Source organism: Chrysemys picta, chromosome 4 (assembly GCF_011386835.1).
Source record: "Chrysemys picta bellii isolate R12L10 chromosome 4, ASM1138683v2, whole genome shotgun sequence".
In the NCBI taxonomy this organism is placed as follows: domain Eukaryota; kingdom Metazoa; phylum Chordata; order Testudines; family Emydidae; genus Chrysemys; species Chrysemys picta.
Window position 1 is genome coordinate 84,504,834 of NC_088794.1, and position 14,354 is coordinate 84,519,187.

Below are 14,354 nucleotides of genomic sequence, written 5' to 3' on the forward strand. Positions count from 1 at the left end.
CCGCTTCCACACAGACAGCCTTACACTGTGCTCCATTGAAGTCATCTGTGCAGCGAGCCAGCTCCTCGTAATTCACATCAGGGCTGAGAGAGAGAACAAAAAACAAACCCATAAAACCCCACACTGCCATTGAACAGCAAGGTGTGGAGTGTTCTTAAAGCACCCAGCATCAAGCTCTACACAGGGGAGGGAGCACCTCCAGCCCCAGGCTTAAGGAACAAAGATTTATGGTACTCCTTCCATAATGTCCCTCAATGAGCTGGGCTTCTCCTCTTTCGTACCTGACATTCATCTTGCGTGAATGGATCTGCATAATCCTAGCTCTGGCCTCTTCATTGGGCATCGGGAACTCAATTTTGCGATCTAGGCGTCCAGACCGGAGCAGAGCAGGGTCCAGGATATCCACACGGTTGGTTGCAGCTATCACCTACAGAGGAGCAAGAATATCAGCCTGAGGCTCCTGGGGGACAGACACTCTGTTCTGGGCTCCCCTGCCTAGCAGGATCCACCAGCTCCCTTGTGCCATGAGATCACCTTCCTCATGAAGGGCTTGAACCCCCCCGTAGAGCCCACTGTGGCTTAATAACAACAGAGCTGCCTCTTGCAGGGAGAGAGTTACCTTGACTTGTGTGTTGGGTTGGAATCCATCAAGTTGGTTCAGAAGCTCCAGCATGGTCCTCTGCACTTCCCGGTCTCCAGCCTTCTCGCTGTCAAATCTGGAGAAGGAATACAGGAAACTGAGTCAACTCTGCTCATGCCTGTAACTCCCCCAGGTGCCCTCATCCCACTTACACTGCCCCAACACCAGCCTCCTTCCCCCTCTTTCATGTTTTGATCTTCCAAAAGGTACATGGGCATCATTTGGGTCTCACTGGGCCCAAACCATTTGCATTCAAGCCAGAAAGGGTTAATATTGTCTATGCCAGCGTGATAAGTGTTAATAGCATTAGTAGGTGCCTGCAATCCTGATTTGCACTGAGGCAGAACCACCATTTACTGGTAATAAATAGGATCCTTATCCTTGTGGCTCTCGCTGCCCAGCCCCAATAGCTCTGCAACAGACTGAGCTGGCAGGAAGGATCAAATTATTCATACAGGAAACAAATATGCTTTTGAAATGATCCCACACACTAGATTGAGTTTACTGCACACAGATAGAGACGCACCCTAAAACTCCCCACCTACCCCACAATCCTGGGAGTTCACTCCAGTTCTTACAGCATGGCCTGCAGATCTCACCTCTTGGTGCCAATGGCATCCAGCTCATCAATGAAGATGATAGAAGGAGCTTTCTCCTTGGCCAGCGCAAAGGCGTCTCGCACCAGCTTGGCGCCATCACCAATGAACATCTGCACCAACTGTGGGCCAGCCAGCTTCAGGAATGTTGCCTGAGGGTAGAGAACAAGTCAGTTACACAGCTCCTTCACCCACATTGCACCAACTCTCTGCTCTCTTCACAGCACAGGTTGGAGCCTATCATGCCTTACCCTAGAGCCGGGATTCCCAAACTGTGGTACATGAGGCATTTCTGGGGGGTAAGTGGGAGAAATTGTGTAATGGTGGATTATTTTATTGCATTTTCATAATAGGCTACTCAGACAAAGCTTTAAAACTCTGTGGGAATTTGTTAAATAAAATACAGTAGTTAATTTTCTTCAAGATGTACCAATGAGAACACAGATACACAGAGATGCTGACATCCAGACTCCTCATCTCCAATCACCGTATAGCGTGGGTTCAGTTGCCCAGCAACTGTCCAGCCTAACTGAGCTTATAACTTGCTCAGGGTTTTTTTCTGGTGGTATAATGTCACACTATATCTGTACACAAGAGTGAAATATGGACAGATGGCTAAAGACAGGTAATGTTAAGAACACCACACAAAGTATCAGTGATGAGAAGGGTAGGGGTAGGCGGTCAGCTGGTAGATCAGGAAGGGGGTAGGCAATAAGAAGAGTTTGGGAACCTCTGCCCTAGGGGAATTCTGTTACTCCCTAGTGGGGCAGGTCTGTGCACTCAGTCCCTCTTACCTTTGTCTGGGCAGCACATGCTCTAGCTAAGAGGGTCTTCCCTGTTCCAGGTGGCCCATACATGAGCACTCCTTTGGGGGGCTGGATACCCAGGTTTTCAAACTTCTCCTTATGATTCATTGGCAGGACAATGGCCTCCACTAGCTGCAAGGACAGAAAAACATTAAGAAAAGAAAACTTTTTCCATCAGAAACTCTGATGCTAATCCAGTCCTTAAGCTAAAATCCCTAACCTCCCACCCTGTGGATCCAGACTGCCTCAATTCCAAACTGAAATGCAGGGGGAAATCTACCTGTAGGGATCATGTTCTTCTTTTTGCGGATACAGACTAACACGGCTGCTACTCTGAAACCTGTCGTTATTCACAGACTGGATTCTAAGTACTTCTATGACCCCATTACTCATAGTATCTGAGTGCTTCACAATCTTTAATGTATTTATCCTCGCAACACTCCTATGAGGTAAGGAAGTGCTATTATCCTGACTATATATATATGGGGAACAGAGACATGGAGAGACTAAGTGTCTTGCCCAAGGTCACACAGGAAGTCTGTGGAGGAGCAGGAAATTGAAAGTGGGATTCCCTGACTAATCACTAGACCATCCTTCCTCCGCTTGTCACCTCTTGGATCTGTTTATCCAGCCCCCCGATGTCGCTGTACTGCTCTGTGGGCCTCTCATCCACCTCCATGGCTTTCACTCGTGAGTCATATTCAGTAGGTAGGGTCTCCAGGATCAAGTAAGAGTCCTTGTTCACACCCTGCAAACACAAAGGCAATAACTTAGACTGAAAAGTTTTTGATAAAGGCCCTTTCAGGCAACAAGGAAGATAGTTCACCTACAGATGATACACCGGGTCAGGATATTATAGAGGTAAATAGCTCATGCATCAGGACTCAGTAAAAAAAAAAAAAAAAAGATGCAGTTCTGTGACGTGACGGGTTCTTAATGTCTGGATGAGTTAAAGACTAGTAAGGAGTCTAGGCTTTAACTTGACATGATAAAGGCAAGGGGTTTATCAAGGTATTCGGGTGCTTAAAAATGCACATAGGCACCTAGTGGGATTTACAAAAACAACTAAGCAGGCTATGTGCTTAAGTCCCATTGACTTAAATAGGAGTTAGGCATCCAACTCCATATTTAGGCACCTAAATGCCTTTGTAAATCTGGTCCAGTGTGCCTTGTCTACACTAGACTTTTCAAATGCATTAGTTAACACATGCTAATATCTCAGCATTAAATCCTTGTCCAAACAAGGCCTTATAAAAAATCTGCTTAGATCATTTCCTCATGAGAATCTAAGCCAGCCAAATACCAGATTTCCTGGCTAACACCATGTGATCAATATTTGCCAGTTACATTGCAACCACTCACCACTAGGTCTCCAGGCTTTAGCTTCTCTGCATCAACTAACCCGATCACAGGCAGGAAATATGTCTGTGGGGAAAGGAATCAATGTAAGCATAGCAACCAAACAGGGCTGGATCCCCTACCAGCACGCCCCACAGCTACACAGGTTCATGGCTCTTACCTGGCGAGTGGAGGTTTTAATCACAGCACACTTGCCCTTCCTCTGGGAATCTAGATCAATATTTGCTCCATCCTCTTCCTGGTCATTGGGGTCAACATCCAGTAGCTGAAGACCAGAAGAAAAGATATCATTAGAAGCAGAATCAGGCCAGTCTAACCATCCCACCCCTGGATCACATCTCAAGGCTTCTGATATTGGGTACCTAGCTCAAAATCACAAAAAGCAGGGGAAACTAAACATCCCACTATCTACCATCATCCACCAATGGTAGGATTATGCCTGTAGTTAAAACCCGAGAGAATTTAGAGCTTCCTGAGTAGTAGAGCTCCCTGTCATAGCAACAAGGCAACAGCACAGGGGAAGGCACTGCAAAATCCTGGGGAACAGGAGTGGTGGCTAGAGGGGGGGTTGTAACCCCCCCATTCCAGTATAACAAACCAATGCTAGTATCACATAAATTGGTTGAAACAATATTAAAGAATTATGAAACACTGAGAAAGACAGATACAAACTAGCACAACTACTGGAAAAGAAAATTGTGCCTCACTAATCTATTAGAATTCTTTGAGCATGCCAAAAAATTACAGATCTGGATGCAAAGGGGCTTGCTGGGGGGTTCTGGGTGTAACGGTAATGGAACTCTGCAGGGAGGTCCAGGTGAATGTGGTTGGGGCTAAGCAGGCTGGGGGGCTCCATGGGGGGTCCAGATCCTGGGGGGCTGAGGTTCCCCAGACCCACCCTCCTTCCCCTGTCCCATGATTTACCTCTCTCCTGGCTGCCCTGGGCACCCAAAACATACTGCTGGGGAGGAGCACATGACCACTCTTATGACTTCCCTTTGCTTCCCTGTCAGAAAGTCATTTTTCTGTGGGGGAAGCAAAGAAATCTGTGGGGGATATAAATTCTGTGCATGCGCAGTGGCGCATAATTCACCCAGGAGTAAGCTGCGCCGCTGCAGTGCTTCAGTGTAGACAATTGCTGAGGTAGTAAATCTACCTCCGAGAGGTGATAGGTAGTGTTGGCTGAAGAATTCTTCTGTTGACCTAGTGCTGTTTACACCATGGCTTAGGTTGGCTTAATGACATCTCTCAGGGGGTGAATTTGTCACACCCCTGAGGGATGTAGCTTGGTTAGCCTAACTTCCTAGTGTAGGCCAGTCCTCAGTATAATCACTTTTATACTGATGGAACTGCACCTACACTAGGATGTTGTACCACTAACTATTTCAGTTGAAAAATTACACCCCTAATCAAAATAGTTAAATCAGTACAACAAGTGTGTGTAGACCAGGCCTTACACATCAATATCTGCTAACTGTTTCCATTTTAAAGATTGGGAAACAAAAAGAGGAAGTCACTGGTCCCAAGTTACATTGATTCACTACACACAGTCCAGCCACTGACCCCCCAAGCCCAATTAGTGAAGGCACCTCTTAAAATTAAAAAGCTGTGCACCCAGTAGGGTATCACTCCTAACATTACTCCAAAAGGGCACAACACTCACCTCAATGACATTGGAAACAAGGTAAGGCAGGGTTTTGTTCACTTTGATCTTCTCACTGTTCTCTTTGATCTTATCTTTCATGGCCTGCAGCTCATGGGTAACTCTCAGCACCTCACTCTTCATTATCTGAAATCAACATAAGTTAGGATTAACTTTAGCAGAACAAAGAAATAAATACAGACATGCACCACACAATCAGAAGATCAGAATGAATCCTAGGAGACAGTTTGGAAGAAGGAGGGGAAAATGTTAGGGCAAAACAGATTAGGCTAAATGGTGTGACTTCAGGGATTGAGGTACACAGCCCTTCACCATTCTGGTCTCAACTCATCAGTGCCCCCAAAATCATTTCCTCCTGATGCTGTCTGAAGAATTCTAAAACTACTCAGGAATTTGAAGGGAGGAGAAGACTTTGTTTTGGAAGAACTGTTTTCAGATTTTATTCCCATCAATTGACACATTCAAGCCCCACACTTGTTCCTGCATTTAGGGATTGGAGAATTTGAAAATCACTTTTAAAACAGTTTCCGGATGCTGGACAGGTTAATGTTGATCAGCCTGGAATATCAGTCCTGCCTCTTGCACAAAACTCCTTGAAGGCAACCCAGAGAGATCTCAGTGAGTGCATAAAAATTGGAAAAAATGCTTAAAAATAAAGATTAATACAATTTTGGTGGATTGTATTGAACAAAATAATCAAATTCTGCCTTGCTATCTATAGTGCTGCCTTATCCGCTCACTTCCTGCCTCCAGAGGAAGAGGCTGGTATCCCTGGAAAACACCATATCGACTAATCTCTATGAGTCTACTTAGATCTGAATTAACGGATTTCTATCCAATGGCAAACTCATCCTTCCCTCAAATTCACCAGATTAGATTAGATTCATTAGATTAGATTGTAAACTTCTCAACGCAAGGAACAGTTTCCTTTGACATTTCTCCAGTGCAGAGCACAACAGTGCTCTACATCAACGATAATTTTTAGGTCTGTCAAGCGATTAAAAAAATTTATTGTGATTAATCACACTGTTAAACAATAATAAAATACCATTTATTTAAATATTTGTTGTTTTCTACATTTTCAAATACATTGTATTCTATGTTGTAATTGAAATCAAAGTGTACAGTGCTCACTTTATATTTATTTTTGATTATAATACAAATACTGTAATGCAATCTCTTTATCATGAAAGTTGAACTTACAAATGTAGAATTACACCTCTACCCCAATATAACGCGACCCGATATAACACGAATTTGGATATAACGTGGTAAAGCAGTGCTCCGGGGGGGGTGTGTGTGGGGGGGGGAGGAGGGGGGAGAGAGGGCTGTGCGCCACGGTGGATCAAAGCAAGTTCAATAAAACACGGTTTCACCTATAACACAGTAAGATTTTTTGGCTCCTGAGGACAGCGTTATATCGAGGTAGAGGTGTATGTACAAAAAACCTGAATCCAAAAATAAAACAATGTAAAATTTTAGAGCCTGCAAGTCCACTCAGTCCTACTTCTTGCTCACTCAAACAAGTTTGTTTACACTTGCAGGAGATAATGCTGCCCGCCTCTTGTTTACAATGTTACCTGAAAGTGAGAACAGGTGTTCTGATAGCACTGTTGTAGCCGGCGTCACAAGATATTTATGTACCAGATGCGCTAAAGATTCATGTGTCCCTTCATGCTTCAACCACCATTCCAGTGGACATGCGTCCATGCTGATGACAGGTCCTGCTTGATAACCATCCAAAGCAGTGCAGCCCAATGCATGCTCATTTTCATTATCTGAGTTAGATGCCACCAGCAGAAGGTTGATTTTCTTTTTTGGTGGTTCGGGTTCTGTAGTTTCCGCATTGGAGTGTTGCTCTTTTAAGACTTCTGAAAGCATGCTCATCCCTCTGATTCTGGAAGGCACTTCAGAATCTTAAACCTTGGGTCGAGTGCTGTAGTGATCTTTAGAAATCTCACATTGGTACCTTCTTTGCGTTTTGTGAAAACTGCAGTGAAAGTGTCCTTAAAATGAACAACATGTGCTGGGTCATCATCCGAGACTGCTATAATATGAAATATATGCTATAACATGAAATAGATGGCAGAATGCAGGTAAAACAGAGCAGGGGACATACAATTCTCCCCCAAGGAGTTCAGTCACAAATTTAATGAACTTTTTTTTAAAACAAGTGTTATCAGCAGGGAAGCATGTCCTCCGGAATGGCAGCCGAAGTATGAAGGGACATGCGAATGTTTAGCATATCTGGCATGTAAAGACCTGGCAATGTCAGCTACAAAAGTGCCATGCAAATGCCTGTTCTCACTTTCTGGTGACACTGTAAATAAGAAGAGGGCAGCGTTATCTCCTGTAAATGGAAACAAACTTGTTTGTCTTAGCGATTGGCTGAACAAGAAGTAGGACTGAGTAGACTTGTAGGTCTGAAGTTTTACAGTGTTTTGTTTTTGAGTACAGTTATGTAACAAAAAAACCCTCTACATTTGTAAATTGCACTTTCACAACAAAGATTGCACTACAGTACTTGTATGAGATGAATTGAAAAATACTATTTCTTTTGTTCATCATTTTTACAGTGCAAATATTTGTAATAAAAATATACAATTTGATTTCAATTACAACACAAAATATATGTGAAAATGTAGAAAAACATCCAAAATTCTTAAATAGAATACCAATTGAAGTTTATTAACAGTGTGATTAAAACTATGATTAATTTTTTTAATTGCAATTTTTTCGAGTTAACGGCGTGAGTCAACTGTGATTGACAGCCCTAATAATTTTTTAACACTGTATGATTATGCTACAGTGAATCTACAGAAATTTGCTTATGACATGATACAAGCATAGGTGCTAGAACCAGAGGTGCTGCCGCACCCCCTGGCTTGTAGTGGTTTCCATCATATACAGGGTTTAGTTTGGTTCAATGGCTCTCAGCACCCTCACTATACAAATTGTTCCAGCACCCCCGGATACAAGCATCTGGAGATGTGATTTAGAGAAATATTAAAAGATAAGTAGTAGGGTGGATAAAAATTGTTTGTTTTGTTATTTAAGTTATCGTAAGTTTTCTTTTTTAAAATAAACCTGTTTAAAAAAATCTGATATAACACAAAATATGTTAAGACTGAAATTTATTATAATCTCTTCAAACATTTAAATAAAAATTAAATATACTGACACCACGAGCCTCTATCAAAAACTTTGCGTTAAAGGCTGGTTTTCTATATATAGAAAAAAGCGACAAAGAGTCCTCGGCACCTTATAGGCTAACGGACTGTTAGTCTATAAGGTGCCACAGAACTCTTTGTCGCGTTTTACAGATCTAGACTAACACGGCTACCCCTCTGATACTATATATAGAAAGAATCTAGGCATATAGGAAAAGCATCTAACTTTTGAGATCAAGCTTTACAAATATGGCACAGCAGGTCATGTACTATATTAAGATCTCCCTGTGGGAGACCCAGGGACTGTACTACTGAGTACAAGAAACTGGCAAAGTCGTCACAGGCATTGGAATCTGGCCTCTCACTCCAGGAAACACCATCATGTATCTTATCAGGATCATCACTTAACCCACCTGGATGGTCTCAGACTCCTATTTTATAGCTTCTTCCTACCTGAGCTCTGATTGCCTCAGTTCTCAAGTTAGGAATATTTATGACTCCACCCACCACAGGAACTTGTCTTTCCATGAGCTGGAGAGTACTGACTGATCTACCCAGTAAATAATAGCCCTTGTTTCTGGATGGTTCTGGATACATTAAGTAACATTCTCCTTCAATATCTACTAGACAGATACAAACAGAAATCCATTAATTTCTCAACTGCCTCCATCTTCATGGTTAAATTTAAAAAAATACAGCAGTGTAAAAGGCATGTGAGTTATATGAGCAGAAGTCTTGGTTTGTTGTTAGTTTTTTTGTTTTTCAGAGGGAGGGGAGTTATGTAACAAGGGAGAAAGAGCAGTATGTGCAACCAGAGGAGCAACGTGGTGTCAGAGCAAGACACCGTGGTAAGAAAAGACAACATTCTTCTGAGTGTGGCCTCTAGCGTTGATTTCATCACCTAGGAACTGGAGGAAAAAACTGCCATGGCTGCAGGTCATAAAAAAGACCCTATTTGGGAATATTTTCAAGAAATTATGGTACCTCTGGGTAAAAAAGGAAAATGTGCCAAGTGTAAATAGTGCAACAAAGAAATGCAAGGCCTACTTGTCAGAGTGAAACATGAAAAATGCTCCTCAAAAGGCAGTGACTTTGAAGATGATGTGGACATGTCTGAACAATTTGTATCAACCTATTAGTAAGCTTATTTTTGCATCATTCTTATGGCCTGCCCACTGTGTCCTACTATGCTAATAAAGAACAGATTATAATAATAAGTGTGTGTTTTGGGTGTATTGCTTATGATTTTCAAAATGTTTGTGTTCAAAATATAATTGGTATGTTAGTTTGTTGTGGGAATATTTATCAATTACATTTCACTGTTATTGCTGGATTTCTGAAATGATTTTTTATTGTTCAATATAATAAAATATCCTACCTGGAGATTTCCTATTTAAAACTCAGGCATTTATGAGTTTTAACATTTAAAAATATGGGTTTTTTCCCCAAGCTGTTTGGTATGTTGCTAGGAGACAAGGGTTTAAATGGATTTAAATTATCCTTTTAATTTAATAATTATTTTCCCTATAAAACTGGGTCTATAATAACAATATTTTAAAAGTGGTACAAACAGATGCAACAGGAGGAATCTTTCATTTACAATCTCATTTTTTAAAGCAGTACGCTGAGTAATACTCAAGGATTAACAGTGACTAAAAAAAACAAACAAAAAAACAACCCCCCCCCCCCCACACACACACACCATTTTGTTTCAGGAGCCAGCTTAGATGTATGGTGTTATGAACAGCCAACATCTGCAATGTCTAATATTTCATATGCAACCAAACATATCTCAGACAGTAAATTACCAATATAATCATCCAGTAAAACCATGAATGAGTTCGCAATCAGAACCAGCAAATTCCAGCTGGACTCCATAGATTGCTCAGGTGACTTATGTAACAAGTGCTCCCTTTTGTCTTGTTCAGAACAAACATTTCACTGACATGGTTCAATCATTACAACCAAGCTACACTCCACTCGGCAGAGCAGACATTGCTAGATAGTAGCTGGATATAGTGTATGAGAAGGAAATTGAACAGTGTACAAAAAGATATGGATGGAAAATTCGTTAATCTGAGTCTTGATGGGTGGAACAATGTGCACAATGATCCAGTAATATGTGCTTGTGTGACAACAGAAGATACGGTTACTATTTTACAGAAACAACTGATACATCAGGAAATCCCCGCCCCCATACAACAGAATACATAAAAAATAGCCATAAAAGCTATAAAAAAGCTGAACAAAAATTCAAGTGTCGAGTGCATAGCTTTGTCACACACAATCCTGCAAATGTAGCAAAGATGAGAAAAAACATAGAAGAAAATAATGCAGAGAACCTGAAACTTACAACATATGGGTGAGGTATTCATTTGATTAATCTATTAGCCAAAGACTTAAGTACAACTACAGGAATAAAGGAAAATAACGTTGAAATAGCAAACTACTTCTATAACAATCACTTTGCTTCAGCATCACTGAAGACAGCGGGAGGATACAAACCAATTCTCCCCCAAAATGTACAATAGTATTCAGTGGTTAATTGTTTCAAGCTATTTATTAAGAACTGGCCTATTCTGATGACAATTTGTGAAGGAAATCATGATAGAGATGGAACTATCACGGCCAAAGTAGTCAACCTTAGACTAAAGAGAAATGTAGAAGATATGCTGAATATACTAAACCTATTTCCATAGTCATGGACAAAATTCAGAAAGATTGCTGCTGTTGATAATGCTGTTGAAAATTTGAAAAAACTTCAAGACACTGAAGACAGAAATACCCTGCAACAAAGTTAAATTACAGGCAGTAACGAAGAGGATTGATCAAGCACTTACTCCATCTCATTTTCTCACTAATATTCTCAAACCAAAGTACCAGGTTAGAGGTCTAACTGCTGAAGAAGATGCTGCTATGACATGTGCATCTAACAATCACCCATCAATCAGGCCAACCATAATAAATTGCAGGGTGGGAGGTGAACCATTCAAGCATGCATGTTTGCTAATATTTTAAAGAAGGTCACGCTACTGAACTGGTGGAAGTCTAAGCTAAGCATTAGCTAAGCACATGAAACACATGTTTTTGAAGTGCTAAACCAGCTTTTGACAGCAGTAACCTCTTCTGAAGGCACAGAAAGAATATTTTCACCATTTGGACTAATTCATTTAAAATTGAGTAATTGATAAGAATTAAAAAAAAACAGGGAAAAAACTTGTCTTGCTCTTCCAGCCTCAGAATAAAATCAAGGAGGGAGGGGATGAGATCTGCTAGTAACTTGGGAGACTGTTGTCTCATATTCAAGAGACATAGGAGAGTAGGAACTTAAACTCCAATCACATTCTCTTAGGCATATTTGAAAATTTTCCCAGGCTGACCTGAAATAATCAGTTTAATTCACTGACTACATTTAATCCCTCTTGTTCCTAGTTGTAAATATGAAATACATTTTGATAAGAGCAATTTGTGTATCCAAAACATTTAAGGTTGCTTTCTTTAATAAAAATAAATGTTATATGCTGTTTTGCATGTTTAATTAAATTCCAGTTACCATCCTGATGCAACATGACACAAATCATAAGCAAAAAGTTAGTATCTAGTAAATAAGCATCATTCGTCATTTTCTAAGATGCCAAAACTGTACAATTGATAAGAATCTGAAAATAAACATATATAGCTACAGTGTACCTTTCTAGTTAGCAAAAAGATGCAGTAAATCTAGCGTAAAGGCTCTGCTTAGTTGTAAATCAACATTTTAATGGTTATACCAACCAATGAGACTGCAACTTTATTTAGAAATTAACTGAAGTACAAATGGAAAAGTTTATTAAAATTGATTATTTTAATTGAGGCTTTCCACTTGGAAATTTAAACTGCCTTGATTTAAATCAATCCATCCTGAAAAATAGCATGCTGCACATGTAGTGTAAGAGAAAGTAAGGGCTCGATGGAGAGATTTCTGCCACCTTAACACTGGTGGCAATACTCTGATACACAGAGGACTATTTAGGCTCCTCTTTACTCTGTTCCACTATACAAGAACAAGAGATACCAGAATTAAAAGTGGCAAAGTTCAAATGGATAAGAGGAAATGCCATCAAAATCAGAATTAATCTGCAGAACTTGAAGTATCAGGAGGCACTTTGGAGGCACACGGGAGCATGTTGTTTTATATGTTGCGAAAGATTAGACATTTATTTCAATGTTCCTAGCACTGCACAGTCACAACTGTTGTGCTAAAGGTACAAGGGCTCTTCGTCCACGTTTTTCAGTGCACACACTGATCAGCACTTGGGGTCTGGAACAAGTGCCCCCTCCCCCATATAGTAGGGCACATCTAGGAGCACTAAGCAGGCTTTTATGACTTCTTCTGAAGCACAGGAAACAAAGGATAGGAATAAATGGTCAGTTTTCACAATGGAGAAAGGTAAATAATGGGGTCCTCCCAGGATCCCTACTGGGACCTGTGCTGTTCAACATATTCATAAATGACCTGGAAAAGGAGGTGAATAGTGAGGTGGTAAAATTGGCAGACAATACAAAATTACTCAGGATAGTTAAGTCCAAAGCCAACTGTGAAGAGTTACAAAGGGATCTCACTAAATTGGATGACAAAAACGATAGATAAAATTCAATGTTGATAAGAAATACATAATCCCAACTATACATACAAAGTGATGGGGTCTAAATTAGTTTTTACCACCCAAGAAAGAGATCTCTGAGTCAGTATGGATAGTTTCCTGAAAACATCTAGACAATTTGCTGGGACAGTCAAAAAAGCTAACAGTGATAGGAACCATTACGAAAGGGATAGATAATTAAACAGTAAATATTATTTAGAATATGTTGCAGAGAAGGGTAACAAAAATGATTATGGGGATGGACAGCTTCCATATAAGGAGAGATTAAATGCCTGGGACTGTTCACCTTAGAGAAGAGACTACTAAGGGGAGGGGGGCAATATGATAAAGGTTTATAAATTCATCAGTGCTATGGAGAAAGTGAATAGGGAATTGTTATTTATTTACCCCTTCATATAGCACAAGAACTAAGGGTCACCCAATGAAATTAATAGGCAGCAGGTTTAAACCAAACAAAAGGAAGTACTTCTTCACAAAATGCAGAGTCAGCCTGTGGAACGCATTGCCATGGGATGTTGTGAAAAAAAGAATTAGATAAATTCACAATGGCTATTAGCCAAAATGGCCAGAGATGTAACCCCATGCTCCAGGGTGTCCCTAAACCTCCACTGCCAAAAGCTTGGACTGAACCTCAGGGACTGGACCACTTGAAATTACCTTGTTCTGTTCACCTCCTTAGAAATCCCTGGTACTGGCCACTGTCAGAGATAGGAAACTGGTCTAGATAGACTGTGGGTTTGACTCAGTACGGCCATTCTTATGTTCTAATTCAAGCTGCTACTGCAAATGATAATACTGAACTAGAACAGTGATCCCCAAACTGCCAATGGGGCAGAGGCTAAGAGTGGAGCTGAGGCCAGCAGCTGGGACCCCAAACCAGCAGGCATGGTGCCAACAGCTGAGGCCAAGAGCTGGGTGGTGCTTCTTCCTTGCCCCCAAACATTCCCACCCACAGTTTGGGGACCTCTGAACTAGAAGAACTACAGCCTTTTCAAATCCCTTTAACTATTACGAACTCCGGAACAATGTCTCCGCTTCTTATCTCCCTCAGCACTCAAGACTTTTTACTCCTTACTTGGCTGTTCTCAACTAACTATATCCTGTGTAGTACACTCATCTCGGCACCTAGAATCTGCTCAAAGTCCTTTTGAAAATATACTTCTTCCAAAATGGTCTACAAGCCCAGGCCTTCCTCCCAAGTGTCAGCAAAATACTGAAAGATAATATTTTAAAATTCGAAACAACATTAATGGCATTGGCAACCCACCTGCTAATTCCCCTGCCACAGTTCCTCACTTGCTAACTATCCATTTAGATCTTATAATTTCCAGGGACTTTGTAAAGTGTCAGGTGCAGAGACCAACAATTTGCTTCTAATAAATATAATTCCTACGTCATCATTTCATTATAAATCAACATAAATTCAGTCCTGGCTCTAGGTCTCCCAAAACATCTTCCTTTATCCTTGTCTTTACAC

The 14,354-nt window shown here is 40.9% G+C and overlaps 1 protein-coding gene across 3 annotated transcripts in view; it reads right to left on the reverse strand.

The window, feature by feature from the left end:
- Positions 1–14,354, reverse strand: part of PSMC3 (proteasome 26S subunit, ATPase 3) — a 35,224-nt gene that overhangs the window by 19,509 nt on the left and 1,361 nt on the right. For all 3 annotated transcript variants that reach the window (XM_005302321.4, XM_042849312.2, XM_005302320.5), the window contains exons 3-11: positions 5,065–5,190; positions 3,562–3,666; positions 3,405–3,467; positions 2,653–2,790; positions 2,031–2,174; positions 1,240–1,388; positions 620–716; positions 282–427; positions 2–83 (exon numbers count right to left, since the gene is read on the reverse strand). In XM_005302321.4, coding sequence (XP_005302378.1) covers positions 2–83; positions 282–427; positions 620–716; positions 1,240–1,388; positions 2,031–2,174; positions 2,653–2,790; positions 3,405–3,467; positions 3,562–3,666; positions 5,065–5,190 — 1,050 coding nt within the window. The remainder of the gene's footprint in view (position 1; positions 84–281; positions 428–619; positions 717–1,239; positions 1,389–2,030; positions 2,175–2,652; positions 2,791–3,404; positions 3,468–3,561; positions 3,667–5,064; positions 5,191–14,354) is intronic.